The sequence below is a fragment of the Hemiscyllium ocellatum genome, chromosome 15, assembly GCF_020745735.1.
Source record: "Hemiscyllium ocellatum isolate sHemOce1 chromosome 15, sHemOce1.pat.X.cur, whole genome shotgun sequence".
Lineage (NCBI taxonomy): Eukaryota > Metazoa > Chordata > Chondrichthyes > Orectolobiformes > Hemiscylliidae > Hemiscyllium > Hemiscyllium ocellatum.
The window spans coordinates 46,395,937-46,419,309 of record NC_083415.1 but is presented as its reverse complement, the minus strand read 5'-3'; the positions used below and the strand labels follow the sequence as shown (position 1 = coordinate 46,419,309).

General features: G+C 40.0%; 1 protein-coding gene across 4 annotated transcripts; it reads left to right on the top strand.

Annotated features, from left to right (window-relative positions):
• The first annotated feature begins 2,553 nt into the window (after positions 1–2,553).
• On the top strand, positions 2,554–21,560 carry LOC132822770 (homeobox protein TGIF2-like). 4 transcript variants are annotated; one of them, XM_060836090.1, is made up of 3 exons: positions 2,554–2,867; positions 4,109–4,359; positions 19,375–21,560. In XM_060836090.1, the coding sequence occupies exons 1-3, from the start codon at positions 2,849–2,851 to the stop codon at positions 19,897–19,899; spliced, it is 795 nt and encodes a 264-aa protein (XP_060692073.1). In that variant the 5' UTR covers positions 2,554–2,848; the 3' UTR covers positions 19,900–21,560. The 4 variants fall into 4 exon arrangements, with proteins under 4 accessions (XP_060692073.1, XP_060692076.1, XP_060692074.1 ...); XM_060836093.1 differs by lacking the exon at positions 2,554–2,867 and adding an exon at positions 2,932–2,964; XM_060836091.1 differs by lacking the exon at positions 2,554–2,867 and adding an exon at positions 3,546–3,631.
• Positions 21,561–23,373: the final 1,813 nt, after the last annotated feature.

The window sequence follows — 23,373 nt, the reverse complement described above, 5'->3', positions numbered from 1 at the left end:
TTACCAATTGTAATACATTGCCAAATTCATCTCACCTGTGACACCACATTCCTACATCACAATTCATATGGCTATTGCAGCTAGACAATAGAACATAAAAAATATAAATACTTGTACATTCGCACGTACATTGACTAAACGTCAAAATCAACATGGCAATACAATAAATTGAAGGGTTCAAAATATGAAAAGAAATTTGAAGGCCCTTGTGTACTGCCAAAATAGAAAATTGTTACTGCTCTTAAGTAAACAGAACAATCACCTCATGAAATGATGTCAGCAATTTACGTTGCTTTTGTTCTGATGCAGGAAAGGGACAAAAAACGATGGCAGTGAACAACAGGGATTAAACTATATTTTGACACTATGCATAAATGATATATTTAATTATCACCAGCTTATGTAAGACTGAAAACTAATATATTGCAGTATGTCATTCCCTGAATATTATCCATGCCCTCAGTGCATTCTAAATATAGGAATTGCAGGTTTTGAGTAACAGGCAGCAAGATGATTTTGCAATTAACCCAATTTGCATAGGCAAATCAGGTCTCATTATCCTAGCTCATTAATACATTAGTTTCATGATTACACCCTTCAGGTTCATAAAGGTAAAAAATATGGATTATGTGTTACTAGTGGAGATGTGATAGTGAGCATTGTAAATTCATCCTCCTTCTAACCTTTCCTTTTGTCCTGTTACACTACATAAAAGCATAGAATACACTAGGCGTGCATGATCCTACCATGTAGAATGATTGTTGTATTTTTAATTCAAGAGCTTGTCCCCTAATCTAAACAGACAGAATGTAACAGTTAATGTTTAAAAAAGGGAATGTGACAAGTTCCTGAAAATGCTGTTCTCATGAAGACTCAGGTACTCTGTTTGAAAATTTGTGGTACTTTTATAATTGCGGCAGATTTCCTACATTCTGTGGAGATTTGACCTAAATGGTCTTATAGAAATTAGCAGTCTTCTATAGTTTTAAAAAAAATATTTTTCTGTGGCATTTGTAACAGAGGAAATCATCCCAAAGTGCTTCACAGAAGAATAAGAAAAGAAATATTTGCATGAAAGGACAGATTTTCTAATTGAACTAGGCAGGCTTAAAGAGTCACTCTCAAGCAGCAGAGGGCTGGAAGGGAATTCCAGAATTAAGGACCTGAGTGGCTGATTGCAAAGGAAACAAGATCTTCTGCAGCAGAGAGCAACCAGCGACCACAGTGATGGCTGAGAAAATCTTTAACTGTCATCATGAAACGTGCATAATATTTTGGATCATCTTAACTTCAAATGGTCCTGCCATCAATCATAGCAATGCCAGAGAGAAAAGCCTCTCCTAGTGCTCAGCATTGCTCTTGTGAAATTGATGAAAATTGCATTTAATAATGCATTTTCTGCAGTTCAAGTTACTTGCATTTGTACACATTGACATAGTGAAGGCTACACAACACTTAGAGCAGAAACATGGATGAGGCTTAAAATAAGTGAGGTTTCAGCAACGTATGTTCCTGACTTATTTACTCCTAGCACCCACTTTAATGCTGCAAAAATCATGATAGAGAGAGTCCAAAGTCCGGCCTTAATACGTTTTGGCATTATACAGTGCATAACGCTGTATGTATGACACAAACGGACCAGTGCTACAGAAATGGAGATGCAAGTTGAATTGTCCACATGATGGAGGTCACAGCTGTGCTGCAGTGAGGAGAAGGCAGGGAGAGGGGAACCTCAAAGAATAAAGGATGCAGCAAACTAATCATCCTGAGGTCAATGTCACATGAGTGTCAGGAGGTTTGAAGTTCATCCTCTGTAGGATGTGTTAACAAATCATAAGGACTGTTTCTTTAAAAAATATATTTTTTAATTAGTTAAAATAAACATTAAACAAAAATCGTTTACTGCTAGGGAGAAAGGTCACTAATTACTTTCGCGAAAATGACATGATGCACAAGTGACAAAACACTTTTTGCATTACAAACCCAGAAATGACTGCTCCCCTATCATTTTGACAATACTCAATGTCTTTAAATGTCATTTATTTCGATGCATCAACACGCTGCCGATTTTGGAAATGTCACACAAACAATATTAAGCATTCAGCACCAAGTCTTTTCCACGCTGTAGTTTGGAGATGCATTTTACGCCATATGTGTATTTGGCAAACAGGAAAAAGATTTTTCCTCCTTTCAAACGGATACATTTCATGTAGTGTTTACGCTGAGCTAACACAACCATGCTTTTGATGTCTTGGCTATTTCTGGTCGACATAACAATTGCTAACCTGGAGCCCCCGAAAGAGGGGAGAAATGGAGAGCAAAAACAAAACAAAGGCTTTTGATCATCAGTGCAAAAAGCTTTGGCGTGCAACAGTCGTCAAACATAATGGTTGCAAATATCCGCTGCTTGCTGCTGTGCTTGGGGGGGGGGGGGGAATGCGTGGAAGTTTGACAGGAGTGGAGCCTTGTGTAAGTATGTGTCACATTGCTGCTGGGCTGCAGCTCCAGTGGCAAGTTGTGATTTCAGGTGACGTCAGTGTCAGGTCGTTTCCGGGGTGAGCTGTCAGGGTTTGTCAGGAGTGGAGTCAGCAGCAGCATTTGCAATCGGGATCAGCAGCAGGTAGTGAGTGAGAGAGAGGCAAAGCGTGCGAGAGCTTTGTTTAACTGCGCCACGCTGTCCTCGCTGGGGAAAGACGAGAGGAGCAGGAGCAGCAGCACTACACACACGCAACGTGCTCAGCACTTTCCTCCTCCCCAGCCCTAAACACCCCCTTCACACTTTTATATGAAGCTACAAAATCCAAAGTCTCCCGTTCGACAGAAACTCTGAAAAAAATAGTGGAGCAGGATGAAAGCTACGAGGAAAGGTAAGTGAGGTGTGACCTTGGTGCAGTGTGTTTGGCACATTGTCAAAGCGCTTGGCGTCCTGAACAATAGGACAGGCTGGAGGTTGCTGCTAGCTCTGTGTGTGCTTTATTTTGTTTTTGCTAGTTTATTTGGGATTATTTTTCTCTCTCTTTCCTTTCAGACCGACTGTGAATCTGTTGGGATGGGGAGGAGGGCATTCCGTTTGAATCTCTATTGTGTGTATGTGTAAGGGAAAAGACCCATCTGTGTGAATGAGTGAGTGAGTGATTGAATGCGGAATGGTTCTACAGATGCCTCGCTTGTTAAAACAAAAAAAAAGGGGGAAAAGCATGGCATCTTTCTCAACAGAGCTCACAGTCGGTTCCTTTTTTTTATTCCTGTCGCATCCAGCCCCCAAAACCTCTCTGTGCAGATGTATGTGTTTTTATTATTTATTTTTAACCAACGAAACAGTTGTTCCGGGAGGGGGAGGGGGTAGTGTTGGAGGAATGGAGTTCAGCAGAAACTGGGATTTCTTGACACGAGGTGTAATGGAGAAAGTTTTTTTGTCTGTGGTTTTCTTTCTCCCCGTCCACTCCCCCCCCCCCCCCCCCCCCACACACACACGTACAAAAACAAAGTTTATTTTAAGTTAGCCAACTACCTCTTGCGAATGTTGATCTGACAGATGTGCTTAGTTTGAGCTGGGAATACCCTTCTTTGCAAGTTCCTCTTCCACAGCAACAAAAGGGACAGTGTTCAGCCACTTGTCGGTGGCGGCAAAGTTTGTTCTCTGCTTTTTCACTTTATTATTACGTGCATTTTGTTTTTTTTGTGGGGGGAATGTTGTTTTGGAAACAGTCTTTCTACAGGATGGTGGCGAGATAGATGTTTGCTCTCACACGGAATTAATTGAAGATTTCCCTTCTGGCAAAATAAAGGAGTATCTTTTTCTTTCATTTGCAAAGAAAGAGAAACTTGTGTAGTGGTGGGAAAGTAAGGAAATTCGTTCCTTTTCACTGCTTTGCCAGAAACTTTGAAACTTGTTTGTTCCCCTCTCCTCCCCCCTTTCTTTCCCCCCCTGCTGTTTTAAAGTGGGATGGGGGGGGGGGGTGATGTGGGTTTAAGGTGGTGATCTGCCTGAATGGCTTTGTGTTACAGTTTGTGATGTGTGAGTAATGCTTAGTTACTAACGCTGCACTGTTGGCGTTGCTTCTCTCTCTCTGTGCCTGTGTGTGTCTCCCTCTGTGTCTGTCTGCAGCCTTTACCAGTAGCCAGAGGAGACCAGGGGACATAGCCATGTCAGACAGCGAGACGGGAGAAGACGACGGCAGCAGCAGCAGCTTGATTTCCGACATGGCTCATTCCAAGAAGAGGAAGAGGCATGTGATATTTTCCAAAGAGTCGGTGAAAATCCTGCGGGACTGGCTGTACGAGCACCGACTGAACGCCTATCCATCCGAGCAGGAGAAGCTGAGTTTGTCTGGACAGGCGAATCTAACAGTATTGCAGGTAAGGGAATCTGCTCCTGCTGCTGTTTATCCATGAGGATTGTTTCAAGGATATTCCGTGCCATTTGCAGCCTTGTACTTTCCCCACTCTACCCCCACCCCGTCTGTTTTTTTTCCCCCTGGTTGAGCAGTGTTTTGAATGTTTGGCTGAACTCCTGTGACATGGAGGAGTGTGATCTTTCATCTTCCCAGTATTTAGCTTTAAAGCCACTGATATACTAAGGACGCTTGTGGTACAACGGTAGTGTCCCTACCTCTGGGCCAAGAGGCCAGGGTTCAACTGCCACCTGCTCCAGGAGGTTTGTAATCTCTGAACACGTTGATTACATGATATCCTAAAAGATAAATGGCAGAAAAACAGTCTGTCAAAGCTGCTGTGTCATAAAAGAGATACTAATCATCAGGGGGAATCATTAAAAATAATGGATTTCAGATAAACTACTCTGACTGTTAGGATTTTGCAGGCATGTTTAATATATGGCAAACCCCAGTGATGACAAAACAGGTTTAAATCTGGTAAAAGTGAGGTCTGCAGATGCTGGAGATCAGAATCGAGATGAGAGTGGGTTCACCTAATTTGCATGTAGCTCATATAGCTTTGATGGTATGTTGTTCTGGGGAGTCATACATCAAGTTAGACTATGGTCAAATCATGCTTTTACAATCTCTCATTGCTGTGAAATTCAAGCAGAGAAAATAGGAAATCGAAATGCAAGGAGGATTAGATTACTTGGCCTTCAAGAATGGGACTGTGAAGCTCAAGGGCAGCAGGTTAGAAACCCATGCTGCATGGTCCTGCGCTTTGAAGGACATGCCTGCAGAAAGGGTTATTGAAATACTTGAAGTCATGCATTGTGAATAACCACAATCTGGAGTTTGCTGAAGAAAGCTCCTTAAGGGGAATTGGACATTTTATTTCCATGTTCTACACGTGTTCGTCTCACAGAGTGGATATTGCTATAAGTAGTGCAATATTCTAAAATTTGTTTTGGGTTCAAATGTAATGAGGGAGTATTGCACTTAAAATTTTCGTCTTTTTGAAGGATTTTTGTGTAACCTCCTCTCTTGATACACTTTTAGCCACTAATGTTAATGTCTGGAACCCCCCACCCCAACCACCGCACTGCCCCTTCTCCTCCATTATTTACTCTGAACCTGACTCATAGATATTGCTGACAGCTTCTCTTTTGACCCTGCTCTTTCTCCTCCATTTTAGTAATTTCTTGTTTTGCTTGTGATCTTTGTTTTGCCTCATCTGTCTGAACATTAAGGTGTTTGCTTTTGTTGAAACTAATATAAATGTAGGTTATTTTTATTGTTGCTGTAGTAGCTTTTAAACATGGCTTGGCTTGGATTGTTATTTATTCGTGTTGAGTGTTTCCTAATTCTGGTTTTCTTTTAAAGAGAGGAATTGTAATATAGTTCTGGCATAGTTCCAGCCATAGAGTGTGACAGGGTTAGGGTATTTTGGGGACATACAGCTGATTATTGAAGCTGTTAGTAAAAGTGAAACCAACCAGTTCCTACATGGAACACTGTTGCATGGCCTTAGTCTTTGTGATTTCTTGTGATCAATCTAAGCTTTTTTTTCTTTCATGTGGCCCTATTAATTTTACAGAGAGCTGTGACTGAGACTTAATGGACATTTTATTATAGACTAAAGCAGTAAAATAGATCTTTAAAGTAGTATGGAGGCATGTTTATAACCAATTTACTGAAAAGCATAGGATACAAACAAATGTTTTGTACACTCATGATGTCTTTGACAGTCAATGTGCAGCAGTTCAAACATTAAATGCCCATGTTGGTCTGGAACCTTGTTACGAAAGCCATTTCCTGTCGGTGTTTGTTGCCTGTGGTCTCGTCTGTCTCAAAGGAGTTAGGAAGCGACACTCCTTTTGGTGTTGCTTATTGCAAGATTTAACTGCCTGGAAAACTAATTGAGATTTTAAATGTAAACGTGCATTTAAACAATATTTTTAAGTTTGAGTATTTAGTTGTTTACCTGTTTGATGTCATTTCACTCGTCTGTTTGAATGAGTCAGCCCTTGACAAGCATTACCACAGTATTTAAATACATTTTAAAAGGGATCAGAGGGTGGATTCATCAGAGAAATTGAATCCTCTTCTTTATTTTGAAGGATAAACACCAAAAAAAAAGCTGTATCAAATTTCTGTGTGTGCTTGAGGTGTGCAGATTTCAAGAGCCACACTAAATGTGAATGAAGTATTTTTTCTATGCTGTGATCGAAAGTTGACTTCAAGTAAATAAGTTGTGAACAGCAGATGTTGAGTTAGGATATCTCCTATTCCCTTGTAAGTATGAAGAACTAAGCCTTCAAATTCAGGTTACATTCACCACATGTTCTAATCACACAAGGATTCATTTCCACCAAGCCCAATTTTCCATTGGATACACATCAAAGATATGTAAACAAAAACGAATGCATAGGTACTAAATGCCTGAGAGATGTTTGATTTAAAAATAGTAGATTGCTGCCTTTTATAGAGTTGCAAAGCAACAAAAAATTGACCTTTAAACAAGTGTATCAATTTGCCATTCATGATGATGCCAGTTACACAACCAATGGTGTTGTGAGAGGAGTCTGTCATTGAATAAATTATATCTATGTTCGGAATAATGTTGCATGAAATTGTGATGGCCTCAAAGCGTGCAAACTAAACTTTTTGAAGTGACTTGTGCAGATAAAAGTTTATTGTTTATCAAAATTGTGGGTCTGTTTTGTGCCAGTCACAATGCAAACATCACTTGTACTAGGGGGGGTAGGGGGAGGAAGAAGTGTGCCAGCTGTTCCTCTGACTTTAATACCCCATCCTTTGCTGACCAGCAGGAGCTGGAAACCCACAAATACTTGTTAAAACCACAGAAACTTGCCTTACCAATTAGCCCTAGGATGGTGTCCCTTTAGCCTACTTCAACACAAGCAGTGCCTGAACAGAGGCCTAAAGTGGACAGGCAAAGTGAAATGTGATTGCATGTGAGCAGTTTTTACATTTTGTGTTCCAGGCTAACCTTGAATCACATCTTAGCTTTAGTGAGTTAGCTGTTTCAAAAGTAGCAATTATGTTACCTAAATTAATGTTGCAACATTGTTTAGTGGGCAGCCTGATTTGCACTTGTGGTACTACCTAAGCTGAATGGTGGCAGTGACACCTGCAAATTAACAAGTGTGGGTTCAAGCCCATTCTAGAGATCAGTGCATAATCTGGGCTGGTCCTGTGGGAGAGCTTTTAGAAGCGACATCTTTCAGATTAAGCAATAAGATAAGGTCACAACTATATAGTGCAAAGCATGATTCATGCTGTCAACCAGAATTTGACATGTAATGAAATATTAGAACAGAGGGAGATTTTAAGGAGGATTATAAAAGTAAGTAGGAAAGTAGAGAGTTTAAGGGAGGAGTTCCAGAGTTTAGGATAAGGCATCTGAAGGCCCAACTACCAGTGTTGGAATTGGGAATGTGCAAAAGGCTAGAACTGAATGAGTGCAGAAGTTTGAGAATTGTGGATTTGAGGAAGTTACAAAAGTAGGGTTGAGGTGATGGAAGGATTTGATATTAACAATGAGAATTTCAAAATCGAAGCATTGACTTATGCAAACAACAATATGTTCAAGTATGGCAAGTAAAACCGGACATGCTGCAGGTTAAAAACAGGCAATAGAAGTTTGATTGTTCACATTAATGGAGGTGAGAAGGTGCCCAGCAGAGTATTGAAGTAATCGTGTCGAGTTAGTAAAGGCATAGTGAGGGTTCCAGTGGCAGATGAGCTGGGGTGGCTTGTGTTGCATTTGCTTCAGTGACTGAAGGGAGGGAAAGTATATCTCAAACCAGATGGAACATTAAGGTTGAGAATAAGCTTTTTCGGCCATAAACAGTGGGCAGAATGAGGAATAGAGGGAGAAATTGAATTTATCTTCCAATATAAATTTAGTTGGTGGGAATTTCTGTTTGTAGTCAGGTAGCATGACAAAGCAGAGTATAGCAATCGAGAGGTGATAGTGCGGGTGCAGTCAACATGTATGTGGAATCTAACATTGTCACCAAATGTAGAATGCAAATGAGATGTAGGAAAGGAATCAGAGTCCCTTTCTTTGACAGCCTTTAGCAGGAATGGCAGCAATACTTATTTGGCCATTACTGGTTAAAGGAGAGTGCAACAGCCAAAGGCAGACCTACTTAACTGAGCAATGAAGGAGTAGTATTGGAACAGGTTAACATGATCAGCCATAACAAAGGCTACACAAGGTCAATAAGGATGAAGAGGACTAGTTAATATAACTACTAGGAGGTCATTGTTAAAACCAAAAGCACATCTGCCATCTTGGGTCATTACTAAGCATAAATTGCACCCTTTTCTTCTTAAGATTAAAGTGCCTTTTTCATTGTTGCCATGTTACTAAGTCACATGATCTCTTTGTACCAACAGTAGTAGTAACGTACAGCTTAAGAGGCAAATCAATACAAATTTTGTTCCTTCCCTATTGTTTGTCAGTTCTCCAAATGATAATTCTGCTGCAAGGTATTCACTTAGGGGTGTTAAATTTGCAACAAAGTTGTAGTACAAATTCTGACCAGTGGTCAAAAAAACAGACATGCGAATGCTAAGGCCCATTCAATTCAGACAAGTGCAAATACCACACCTTATGATCAAGCCTTTGCAGTGAGTACTCTATTTAGAAGGCTTTCTGTTGGAAAATCTTGTATATAAATCGGGATAGAAAAAAGATTTTAGTGTTGTGTTTGCCTTGTATGCCTCAACAGTGCTAGAAAATATTTGCTTATATGTTTTGACATTCCTATCATGTTATAAGTAGCTTGAATAGAATTCATCCTTTTCATGGACTTTGAAAGTCAGTGTATAAAGGAGTGAAAAAGTGGCTTGTATTGATTACTCTCTGCTGTCATGAAGCTTTCTCTGTAAAGCAGTGTAGAAATAAACTGAGTTTGTATGCTCACTGCAATTCATGCATTAATATTTCAGAACACTTCTTGGCTTGGAGTGATGAAGTATACATGCCAGAAAGATTATTGAAGCTATGTAGGAATATAGAGTTGATGTTGAGGTCAGATCAGGAATGATCTTGTATGGCAGAGCAGACGCGAAGGGTGAGTGGCCTACTCTAGTTCCTTGTTCATAAAGACCTGGTTTTCAGCTCAGTGTAGATTTAATATTAATCTTTGTGGTGCCACGGTGCAAAAGTATGTTTGGCCTCAATAAATGCAAACTAGGGATGGCCAAGAAAGACAGACAGGGTTTCCATGAGTGATTTCTATCTGGCAATCACGTCTGGAAAGTGCACAAATGGGGTAGATCGTTTATGTCCTTGCCAATGCTGTCTCCCCATCCCATGATTGAGGTTGCATGTCAGTATTACCTTTGGCTTCTATGTGAATGCAAATCAGTTTAAACAGTGAATAGAGAACTGTAAACCAATCATCCCATAAAATTAATTGGCATTTTTTTTACAGATATGGAAACAATAATTTTTTAGACCAGTAAATAGATAAGACAATGCACCAGTCACTATATCAAGAGATGCAGAAATAAAACAAAGGGTTTGATGCTTGTGGACTTCCAGTAGCCTCCTTTTATTCTGTTCTCTGTTGTTAAAACAGCCTGAAGCATAAGATGCCTGCTTTACCAATGGGAAGCAGAAACTGCAAATCCTGAGAGCCACTTTTCAAAGAACCTTAGTTATAAATTTAAAGTGTGATTTCAAGATCTCTGTGGGGTGGCTGTTCTGTTGTCCAGATGGGCCTGTTCTTTTGACGTATATTGCTGTGTTCACTCTCACATATATACATACACACTGCAGCCTGCCATGCATCTGTGTCCCTGTGATAGATTACTTCAGACAAAATGTAGACTGCTGGGAAGTAGACGTCAGAGGTGAATCCACATCCTGTTTACCCTACAGTTTCCAAAATGAATTCTCTCACAAATCCTGCCCTTGGTGGACTGTCCATTCTTGTTTTTGAACGCATTTGAAATGGAGAATTCAGTCACTACCCTGCTTAACAAAAGATGGGTTGTATCAGATGTCCACTCAGCCATTTCAGCATCTGAAAAGATACAGTAAAGTGCACATAACACTGGGACGCTTCAAAAGCAGCATTTCAGTGGTGGATTTCAGAGATCTTGTTGGATTCGGGATGTGACTGGAGAGATTCACCTGAAAATCTTAAAGTGAGGCTGGCTCACTCAGTCTCTTATCTGGCATTTATGTAGTTGGAATCTGAAATTGATTCATGTTGTTCATACTTAATCATAAAGGTGGCACTAATATCGCTGAAATAGAACAAAAAGGAATGTTTCTTTTTGAAAGGAAAAAAGAATTGCATCAAAAGAAATCTTGTCTTAATCCAGGATAGCCTGCAGCACATTCTTTTTTGAAAGCACTGGTGAATGATCTTACTGCAACAGAAGTCTTGAGGTTTCAATCCATCCTTACCCAAGAAATTGCTTAAATCTTTGTCCCTCAGCACGATTTGTGGGGGGAGGGGGAAATGATCACAAGACCATTAGATTTTCTTAATTATTGATTTAATTGCACTTTACTGTTGGCAGTAAAGATATTTTCTGGCATGATAGCTCTGTTTCCTTTGGGACCCCCGCTTCTGTTTTTCAGAATGTGAGAAGGTCTACTGAGAGACTTTGAGTAATTGCAAGAGATCCCCGCAAAAGCATAAAATTACTAATTTTGTGATCTGCGCAATCCCACACACACCAAACAATTTAGATGTGTAAAATAAATTGAAAAACGCACTTTTCTACTTGAATCCAATTTTTCCAATTTGCTACTGAAGTTTATGTGTGACCCTCGACAGTGACTGGCAGGTTGAGGGGTAAATCACAACCCGAATTCAGTCCTATCACCCGATAATCATCAGGAAGAGGAATCCTGGCCTTTTCATTTTTCCACTTACAAATTCTCCGGCTGAGATCACTTAAAATAACATACATCATAGAATCATACAATGGTTCATTCTGTGCTTCGACATTTAAGTTAGAACATCTGCACCAGTGTTTTTATCCACCAGCTACAGAATCCCATTCTATTTGTTATATATACATTTCAGTGCAATTTGTCAAGCAGATATCTAAAGCACCTTTAAAGGACAGAAGCAAAAAATATGACAATAAGGATCTACTTTGTAAAGAACAACAAATTTATTAAACATCTCTAACATAATGTTCACGGCACTTGAAATGAGGATCATAAAACAAAGTATGACACTGATCCACATATGGCAATAGTAGGTCCAATAACTGAAAGACTGGAACAAAGGGGTAGGTTTTAATAGGGGGTCTTAAAGGAGGAAAGCAAGGTAAGAGGGCTGAAGAGCAGTAGTAAGGGGATTACTTGGGGCTTAGATCTAGTTCACCAACAGTACAGCAATTAAAATTGGGAGTGCACAAGAGTGCAGAATTAAAAGAGCATGGACATCTTGGAGGGTTCTAGGTCTTCTCTCCTTAGAAACTGCTGTACGTTTCCACTATTTTTGATTTTTTTTCACCTTTTTCATTTTCTTCAAAGCAGCAGCAGTTGAATGCTGGAGAAAAAAACCCAGCAACTGCTGGGAACGCTTAACAGGTCAGTTAATATTTGCTCTTTTATGAGAGCACAAGTCTACGTTTGTTTTTGGGAATTTTTTGGTTTGTGTGACCAAGATTGACTTTCGATATGCAGTACCAACTTAAGCATTTTGACTGCAGTAGAGACTCTGGTGAAAGTTTCACAATATCTGATTTTTAGAACTGTTTTGTCTTAGCTAACACAATGAAATCCTGCTTGAAAGTAAATAATTTGAAAATTAATAATAGTAGTCAACTGCATTGGTGAAGGTGACTCGCATACATTTGCAAATAGTCAAGACATGTCAGACAATTTCCAACGTTTTTTAAACCAGCTTTTATATTGAGCAAAGTGCCATTATCAATATCACTGGATCTTGCCCTAGCCAGTAGTCATAGTATTTTAAATATGAAAATAACATCATTTTAAAAATGAAAGACTGTGAATTTGTTTAAAATTGGAGCCAGTTGTCTAAGAATAAAAGAATTAAATATTGGAAATCTGGAATCGTATCTTCAAAAGTAAAATTTTTTAAGTTTGATTTTGCAACCTTATAAAAAACCCGAAGCAATGTAATGTAACTAGCATTCATGGGATGTAGACATCACTAACTAGGCCAGCATTTATTACCCATCCTTATTTGCCCTGGAAATGCTGAGGTTGAGCTACCTTCTTGATCTACTGAAGTGTTTGGAATGTGGGAGTATCCACAGTGTTGAAATTCTACGAAGGCAGTTCCAGCATTTTAACGCAGTGACCCCAGAAGAACAGTGATATTGTTCCAGGTCAGGATGGTGTGTGGCTTGGCGAGGAGCTTGTAAGTGATGGTGTTCCTATACATTATTTGCCTTGTACATCTAGCTGGTAGAGGTTGCGGATTTGCAAGGTTCTTGCAAGTGGAGCCTCGGTAAGTTACTGCAGATGGTACAGCGGTTACTATGCATTGGTGGTGAAGGAAATGAATGTTGCAGGTAAGGGGCAGCATGGTGGCCCAATGGCTAGCACTGTTGCCTCACAGCGCCAGAGACTCCGGTTCGATTCCAACCTCTGGTGCCTGTCTGTGTGCAGTTTTCAAGACCCAACATATGAATGTTTTCTGGAGTTACAAACAACTACTTTACATTATCCTGCATTGTGTTCTAACTTGGGAACAAATTGACTTGCAAACAGACTCCAGAGCGGAACCCGTTCTCAGTCCAGGGTCTACCCGTTCTGAATTGGTTCCAGGAATGAGGAATTTGAATTGCATGGCTAAATTGGAAAAGCACAGCGGGCCAGGTAGCATCCGAAGAGCAGGAGAATTTGTTTCAGGCACAAACCCGGAAGTGTCAATTCTCCTGCTCCTCTAATGCTGTCTGACCTGGTGTGCTTTTTCCATTGCCATACTCCTGACTGATCTCCAGCATCTGCAGCCCTACTTTTCTCCTAGATTGGAAAAGCTCAATGGTTCTCCTCTGAGAAGGTTGAGAGGAGACTTAACAGAAGTTCAAAATCAGAACGAGGTGGGGAGAACTGTTTCCATTGGCAGAAGAGAACCAGAGGACACTGAAACCGTGTTTGTCCAAAGAATCGAAGGTGACTGTTTGTTTGAAAGGGTGGGAAAGGCAGATTGAATTGTGGCTTTCAGAGGGAAATTGGTCAGAAATTAGCTGCAAGGCGATGCTGAAAGGACAGGGGAATGAGACTAACTAGATTGGTTTTGCAGAGAGCTCTTGCAGGCTTGATGGGCCAAATGGCCTCTGCTCTGTGCTATAATCATTTTATGTCTATAGAATCAGCAAATTCTAGAAATACCTGATAAGTTGTCGCAATATAACACTGAGGTGAAGTAATATTTTAGATGCACAGTCATGTAATCAGCACAAGGACATTTCTGGTGAATACCACCTGAAATATTATTAAATCGTAGAATGAGACTGCTCAGAAGGATACCGTTTGAATTATTGTGCCTATGGCAGTTCTGTGATTGAACTATCCAGCTGCTCCTACATCTCTGCTTTTCTCCCCCATATTCCAGTTTTATTTTTTCCCTTCCAAGTATTTATCTAATTCTCTTGAATATTTTTCTTTTGTTTTGCAAGTGCTGCTTGACTTCTGTATCTTTTCAACATATTCTGTTCTTGTTTGTAAATATAAAGGCTGCTGGTATCCAGTCACCAAACTCATGAAGGTTACAAAGAAAATGCACACCTGCCGATCTCCCTCTCACTTTTTGTCCAGTCAGCAAGCTTTACCTTATATCACATTTCCCCTCATTGTGAAATCAAAGGGTTGGGCGATAGGATGTAGAAAGAATGTATGTACTAATACTTGTCCATCATAACATACATGAAACCTGGATTGTGCAGACTACGGGAGAAACAAAATCTGATGTTTCCACCCTGTAATATTAACTAAAACATTTTAAAGGAAAAGTGGTTGGTGTGTTGGTTAAATGGTATACCTCTGGTTTCAGGTCTCACACAGAATAAGGGGATGAAAATCTCCTTGACCTGTTGATGGCAATGATCATGCATTTTGGAAATCTTAATGCCTTTCTTAAAAGGCATAGTCTGCAAGAATTAACCAGTCCCCAATTTGGTATCTGAGTAGAAAATCTCACTCTGACTTGACAGAATCACAAGCTAAGGAAATGCAAAATGTCACATTGATCCATCCTTCCCATGTCCACAACTGGCAATTGTGTCTTCGGCTATTTAGATCTGGAACTATGGAAACCCCTCCCATTGCTTCCTTTCCTTTCCTCCCCATTTAAAACCTGCCTTGTTGATCAAACATTTGGATAACTGCCTAAACTTTGGCCCAGTGTCAAGTATTTTGTGTATGGTTCTCTGAAATACCATGGGGTGTTTGACTACATTGAATGCAACTTGTTGATGCAGGAGGGTATGTTGTTGGGAAGGAACAGGAAGGCATTTGCTCTGTGCTTCAGATATGTAGTACCTGACCTAGCTGTAGCTGATATCAGTCATAAAGTTATCAAAATGGGAGTAACCTAGACATGGTTATTGCTGAATATGTGTTGCTGGTTAAAGCGCAGCAGGTCAGGCAGCATCCAAGGAGCAGGAAATTCGACGTTTCGGGCACAAGCCCTTCATCAGGAATGAGGAAATTCCTGATGAAGGGCTTGTGCCCGAAACGTCGAATTTCCTGCTCCTTGGATGCTGCCTGACCTGCTGTGCTTTAACCAGCAACACGTTTTCAGCTCTGATCTCCAGCATCTGCAGACCTCACTTTTTACTCGTAGACATGTTTATTGGAAGTTAAAGCAAAATACTGCAGATATTGATATAAGATGGAATGTGCTGGAAATACTCAGCAGGTCTGGCAGTATCTGTGGAAAGAGAAATAGCATTAGTTGTTGAGTTCAGACTCTCTTTAAACTGGGTTCATAAGCTTGCCTAGCATCAGAATGCCCAGATTGTAGGCCATGCTCCAAAGGAAAGGCAAAGGTCTACATCTGATCAGTTGCAGGAGTTGCCAGATGATTCTTGCTTGAAAACCTCCCAACTTCCCTTATAAAAAGGCTTTGTAAAGGTACAAGGAGCCATACAAAATGTTAAGAGACAGGTTAAGGGTCGCACGGTGGCTCAGTGGTTAGCACTGCTGCCTCACAGCACCAGGAACCTGGGTTCACTTCCAACCTCGGACAGCTGTCTGTGTGGAGTTTGCCCGTCATCGCCGTGTCTGTGTGTGTTCCCTTTGGGTGCTCCAGTTTTCTCCCACAGTCCAAAGAGTGCAGAATAGTATTGCAGCCACCGAGAAGATACAAAGAAAGAGAACAGTATTAACATTTGAGAGATCTGATAACAGCAGGGAAGGTGCTGTTCGTGTGCGTGTGTTCAAATGTTTATACCCTCTGCACGGTGCAAGGGTAAAACTGAGGGTGTGAGGGGTTTTTGATTACCTTGGTTGATTTTGTGAAGCAGCGGTAAGTATAGCTGGAGTCTATGGATGGAAGGCTGGTTTGTGTATTTTTTTTAAGATTAGAATACTTAGTGTGGAAACAGGCCCTTCAGCCCAACTAGTCCACACCGACGAGCAACCCACCCAGACCCATTCCCCTACATTTACCCCTTCACCTAACACTACAGGCAATTTAGCATGACCAATTCACCTAACCTGCACATCTTTGGACTGTGGGAGGAAACCCACGTACACACTGGGAGAAAGTGTAAACTCCACACAGACAGTTGCCAGAGGTGGGAATTGAACCTGGATCTCTGGCACTGTGAGGCAGCAGTGCTAACCACTGGGCTGTGTTCACAATTCTGTGTAGTCCTTAGGAAGAACAGTTGTTATAACATGCAGTGGTGCACTCAGATAGGATGCTTTCTATGGTGCATCCATATTTGAGTACAGGAGTAGTGAAATCTTACTTCAATTGTATAAGAGCTTGGTTAGATTGCACCTGCAGTACTGTGTGCAGTTTCGGTTTCCTTATCTCCTGAAAGATTTTATTGTCATAGAGGGAGTGCAATGAAGGTTCTCCAGATTTGATCTCAGGACAGTAGAACTGTCCAGTGAAGAGAAGTTGGGCAATTGGATCTGTATTCTCTGGAGTTTTGAAGAATGAGGGGCGATCTCATTGAAACAATGTCAAGGTCCTGAAGGCTAGAAACTTTCAATTCTGAAGTGTCGTGATAGGGTGGATGCTGAGAGATTGTTTCACCACTTGGGAAATCTAAAATGGGGGGTCTCTGTCAGAATAAGGGGCTGAACATTTAAGACTGAAATAGGAAGTTCACTTAAAATGTTGCGAATCTTTGGAATTCTTCTCCCAAAGGGTTGTGCGTGCTCCCTTGTTTAAGATTGGGGTAGAATGGTTTTTGGTTTGTTGGGGAATCAAGTGATCTAGGAAGTGGACAGAAAAACTTATCTGAAACCCAAGATCAGCCATAATTGTTCTGACTAGTTGAACAGGCTTTACAAGGCACATGGCTTACTCCAACATGTATTATGTTTTAATGGGACTCCACTCCAGTTATGTTAATGTCCCAGTACAAGCCTTTCTTTTTAAATAAAAAGCTTTTAAGTCCAGGAGATTGGGGGTGGAGAGTTGTGAGAATCTCTATTGAAGCCATGTTTTTTTTTGTTTTCCTTTGTTGGTGAATCTGTCCCGCAGTAAAAAGGACTATTTCAACAGCAGGAAGTGCTGTTTTTTTCAAAAGCCAAGGCCCACTGAGTGTATAAATTCGGTGTTAAGTTTCGCTCCAATTCCAGGGCCAAACGTAATCAATACTGCTAATTGTGCCTCTGCTACTGGACTGAAAAACGAGAGACAGCTCCCACAAATTTGCAGGCAATGGATCAAAGTAAACATTTCAAAATTTCATGTTTCAAATAACAGTGGGGTGTGATGGACAGAATTCATATGTGCAGTAACATAACTTTTCTGCTCATCTGAAATCAATATTGGTAATCAGTAAGTGGATGATTAGAGGTTCTCCTGCCTTTTTAAGTATAATTTGGTAGATTTGGTTAATGTTTGGAGACATTGCTTTCTTAACAGTAAACACATGGTGATAAATATCTGTTTTGAGTGCCGGGAACTGGAGGTTAGCGAGGGAAAGGGTTTTCTGTGTGTTAAATCAAAGTAATGATCAAAGGCTGCATTTTTCCTTTTAAAGTTTCTGATTGGCAGCTGCAGCAAGCATCCAGTTTTGGCCAGTAAACTGAAGTTACTTCTGTATTTCAGTTTAGATGCCAAGACCTGGTTTTCCCTGTCAAATTGGCTTTCTGTAGCCCAGCAGCAGACTTACCAGCCCAGTTTGGGTCTGTGAGCCTGCTATGGAAACAGATTTCACAGCATAAACGTTGGAAAATGGCTCTCAGAATCAAAGTTAAAGGAACAATCTAAAAGCAATTTAACTGCATGCCCCTGCAGGCAAAGCTCCCCTCCCCCATAGCCACGTTGTTTATCTTGTGTCCCCATTTCGCATGTTTTTGTAAAAAAAATTAGCTGCCCTGAGTTCCAAGTTTAAAACATAGCATTTCAAAAGGTACAACTTTCTTTTGTTTTGGCTTCCAAATACAAATAAGTTAGGTGCTCAGATATCTGATTAAACAGACCTTCCTTCATGGGGATCTCTACAATGAAATTATAAACTACACAATTGTGAAAGAAGGCTGAATAGTCAAACAAATGAAGTTAGAGAAAAACGAGACTGGTCTGCATTTAAACACAAAGTTAAATGACTTTAAAACATTAAATTCTGTGAAGGAGTCTTGGATTGCTTGTATCTTGTAGGCATAGTCTTGCATTTAGCTCTCGCTCTGTTTGCCTTTTCTATTTGTGCCTTTAGATTCCTTACATCTGCCTCCTCTAGTCATTACCACCCTCCCCCACTACTAACTGAGTGTGCTTTGTGCAACACATTAAGTTCCTCAGTGCACATTTGAAGGACCATAACGGCAATTCCTTCAGCACTGGTTTCAAGTTACACAACTTGATCAGTGTGTAGTATGCACCCATGCTGTCATGTGTTCTGGGATAGGCAAACTGCTTTCACATCACTGCTTGTTTACAAAGGCTTTGTCTGGGCGACAACAAATAGGATTTGAGCAGTCTTGGGTTGCAGTTCCAATGGTGTGCTCAAAATTCCTGCCCATTTTAAATAAAAACTTAACATCTGCTTTGTAAATGGAGCTTCCAAATCTCTCTGACCCCACATAAAACATGCTGGTACAGAGCTGGTCTGATCAATTTGATCCTGGATTAGTGGTGCTGGAAGAGCACAGCAGTTCAGGCAGCATCCGAAATCGATCAGCAAGTAAAATTGCTGTTGCTGCTAGGAAGCTTCAAGCGGCAGCAGTATTAAACCAGCAGGGAATACAAATTAGAAGAACAAATGAGGGAATGGGAAATCAGGCTGGTGAAGAATGTCTCTCCATTGCAGGCCTTGAAATAGATTGAAAGTAAAGACCTAACATTAAAATTCAATGTATCGTGGCCTGCACACTGTTTGGAGTGGAGGAAGACATGGTTGGTCTTCAGGTGTCTGGACAAGGTGGTCAAATCAGAAAGGTGCAGTGCACGGTAAACATCGTCTGTACCTGTGTTTGAGGCTTAGCTGGGAGAGTGACTGCTTCAGGTGAAGCAAAATGAATTGGCTTCGCTTCCAAATACAAATAAATTAGGTGCTTAGTAGCTGATAAAACAAACCTTCCTTCATGGGGATCTCTACAATGAAATTTAGAAACTATGTGAAGCAAAATCCCAAATTTTTATATTAATTCATTGTTGGAGTTAGGTTACAGAGTCTAGTGGCATTATCTGAGCGTTTCCAACTTGCTACAGACTTCACAATATCTTAATAGTGGTGGTGGCACTTCTCTCGTCTGTTAATGTTTTTGTTGTGAGAAAACACATGCCAATGTATTAAATAACTGCTTGCCCTTGCTTCCAAATTTAAGGTCTCCAACTGGTTCATCAATGCAAGGAGAAGACTTTTACCCGACATGCTACGGAAGGATGGCAAAGACCCTCATCAATTCACTATTTCTCGCAAGAGCAAGTTCTCTGAATTAAATCCATCTCGAAGTGGAGGCGGACCAAACCTATTGGAGAATTCTGCCTCCGCTGCCACCTCCACGCTTTTGTCTGCATCATTTCGACCTTCCGTCATTTGCCACGCAACAACGTCGATGGTTAAAGACATGCCTTTACTCCTCTGCCCAGACTCCAGCAATGACAGTAAGAAAACCTCAAAACTGACTGACCAAGAGTTAGTTCGACCCCTGTTTAACACTGATAACCCCACTACTTTGATGACATGCACAGATTCAAGCAGTCCTAATAATGGATTGTTCAACACACCTCCCCCCACTCCACCAGAGCTCCACCAGGACTTCAGTGGGTTTCAGCTGTTGGTGGATGTTGCACTCCAGCAGGCTGCTGAACTGGAATCTCAGAAACAGAATATTAAGATTTCATCTTAAACATGTGCATCAAGGAATGTGGTAAATGCCAGTAGAAGTGTAGATATCTGAGGAACCCTTCAGTTGGTTCTAGTCTGTGAATGGGCAGTAGCATGTTACTTAAAATCTATTCTGGAGAAATGGCTATCAAAATTCATTTCTCACGGCTGGAGAAACAGCTTGAAAAGTCTATTTGCTTAAACTCAAGGTTACTCTCTCATGGCTGTCCAGTTGATTGTAGACCCCTTGAATTGAAGGGTTGCAATAATTATTTTTAGTAGTATTCTCAGAGGCTCCACTGTAGCTTTGCACTCTGCAAACGGTAGATTATAGAACTACAACCTAGTAAGCATTAGCATTCTGTACTTTTGACTGCAAATATAAATGAGCTATACTCGTACTTCAAGAAACTGAAGGTTACCTTAATTCGTTCAGGTTTTATGTCACTGACCAATATGTCATGTTTAAAGATTTGTTTTTATAGTTGTTTTTTCTGAAGTGACGCTGCTTTCGTTGAAACAGATATATTGAGTACAAAGCAAAGGTGCAGTGTCAAGGTAACCCAAAGTAGTGTGGATGACCAGGATGGGAAATTGTCTTGCACGTTCTTTAATCCTCAATCTGTGCAAAGTATCTGAATCATAAGATATTAGAATATTTTTTCATTTGTATATAATGGATCTTTACTACTGAGCTAAAGAATTGTAACTTTAAATTGTGGTTCTGTTAGAGGCAAACTGTAAGATAAAAGTGGAATTTCCTCTAATCACTACTCAATAGATTATGATGATAGCAATGTGACATTAGCTCGGAGGTATTCATTTGTAACTTGAGTATAGAACTATTAAAAAGGTAAACTAATTTCTATTTGTTAGTTCTATCTGTGAATGTAGCTATCTGATTTTTTTACATTTTTTTGTAAAATGTAGTACATTGTTAAAGGTGATGTGAAACTTCCTTTTTAAACAGTAGTGCTAAGATTTATCTGATGGTAGTCTGGGATTCACAAGTTTTCAGATTCTAAAACTTTGTTAGATGACATTCAACCCAGTTACGTTTAAAAAAAAACAGTTGAGGAGAAAATCATTTAGAAAATGGAGAACCAGTGATTTTAAAATGCAAGTAATACAAAAAACTGACTTTCCTATGACCCTTGCATATCAAAATACTGCCTATCTCCAGTATGTGGCAGTGATACAACATAAGATTGGGGCAGAAACTGGCAACTTGAACTGCCTTTCAAATGAACCAATCCTGCAAGCTGCATTTAGGCAAATGCATTGAGTTGATTTCAGACCATTTACTTTGATTCTGCAGCTGCTTCATATATTAGCCCTTTATTGTAAATCAATATATACATGGCCAAACTCTCTACTTGGGGTTCTACAAAAGGGGTTTTACATAAATGCTACTCGTGTTGGAAGCTTTAAAAATTTGGTTCAGTGTTAATGCAAAAAGGGGCTTTGCAGATCATGTATATAAGTGAGATAAATGCAAATGTGCCTTATGATGGTGGTTTTTTTTGTTATGAAGGGACCACCCAACTATTCAAGTCTTCAATTTCAATCTGTGCAATATTTAAAGGAGTTCTTACAACTCCATTCTTTGTCTTACAGGAACATTGATCACATCTGTGAATTTTTTTAAATACCACTCTAATAAAAGTCTTGACGTTTGATAAATTTGAGTTCTGTTATTATTTAACATTAAATTGATCACAGAGGATGCAGTTTTTTGATGTGTGGTTTAATTTCTTGACCTAATGTCCACAAGATGTGCAAAACAGAATTGAGCTTCTGGCTGTGTCTTCATTTTGGCCGAGTCATGCCATTTATCTCATCAGCAAGCAGATGGTAATTTTCCTGCAACAAAGCATTGAGCTGTGCACTTCATGCATGCTTCTCGTCACCAAACTTATTTTGTGAATTAATACCAGGTTACTGAGAGTAAAAGTCAAACTTGAGCCAAGATGCTTTATTGCTCCATCCATATGTTGTGATATTTTTAGGCTGACTTTAGAATGCATTTGCAAAAAAATCTAACCAGAAAGACCTATTTCTTTAAAATCGGGTCGCATAGTGTCATACATCACAGAAACAGATCTTTCGGTGCAACTCGTCCACATTGACTAATATTTCTAACTAAACTAGTCCCACTTGCTTGCACTTGGTCCATATTCCTTTAAACATTTCCTATTCATGTACCTGTCCAAACATGTTTCAAATGGTCTTGCTGTACCCACTTCGGCCATTTCCTCTGGCTGTTCATTCTACATAGAAACCAGCCTCTGTGGAAAAAGTTGCTTCTCAGGTAGCTTGACATAAAAACACGTCGGAAATACTCAGCAGATCTGTCAAGCGAGAAACAATGCTAACATTTCAAGTCCTCTTTGAACTGCAGAAGAGTGAAAAGACGATGGTTTTTTTTTTCTGTTGAAAAGGCAGGGTTATGTAGAATAAAAGTGAAGATTATTTTGAGGAGGGAGAGATGAATTGACAGGCAATAAAAGGCAGAGGTTGCTAATGGTTGTGGTAGAGAAACAAAACATTGGTCTAGACTAAGTGTTAATTACAGAAGGAGAAACATTAAATCTAGATTCAGACTGCACTTGGCAAAGAGAAAATAAACTAAGGACAAAGTTCACTTGTCTAACATTGTTGAACTCCGTGTTGAGTCCAGAAATCTCAGCAGCTTGCCTTGGGTGAATCTTAAAATTGGAAAATTGGGTATAGCCTGCAATGAAAGCTGCATGAATTGGTTAACTGGCTGTTCACAGCCTCAGAAAACCACTTTAAATTATTACCACAGTTTGCATTTACCCATGAATAGAATAAGAAAAAAATTGCACTATTTTTGAGTTGTATGGCTGGCAATGTTCAGTCCTGACGCAAACCCAGTCTAAAAGACCGGGAGTAACTGATTCATGCCAGCACTGTTGATCAGGTTTGCAGGATATCAGTTGGTTTTTAATTTCAATTGATTTGAAAGATATTAGTGAGAGTTTTAAATTAAAACTAAGTGAAAGCCGCTATGAGACAAGAAGAGACCACACACCACAAAACTCAGTAGAAAGAGGTTTTGGGGTGGAGAAAAGCCAGCTGCTGATTCATTACTAGGCCTTTTTGTCACTTGTATCAATAAATAGTTAAGGGGACTTGGTTTGAGAGATATAAATGGCAGTATCACCATAACACTTTACTATAATTCCAACCATAAATGAAGAGAATACAAATTAGGAGGACTGAGCCATTTAGCCCCATGAGTCTACTCCACATCTAATCTGACCAGCGGTGATCTTGAAACCTCATATCCACATTCCTGCCTACTTCTGATAACCTAACAGCTCTTTGCTTACCAATAGCCTCTATTGCCACCAACTTTTAAGAAGAGAATTCTAAAACCCATCAGAGGAAAAAAGAAGTTTCATTTCTGTTTTAAAAGGATGGACTCTGCAATTAAAAAAAATATTAAAATCGAAAATATACTTTTATATAT

Excerpts from the sequence above, each read along its gene's own strand:
- LOC132822770 (XM_060836090.1), top strand. Across the intron at positions 4,360-19,374 it reads CGAATCTAACAGTATTGCAG|GTCTCCAACTGGTTCATCAA; the intron begins GTAAGGGAATCT and ends TCCAAATTTAAG.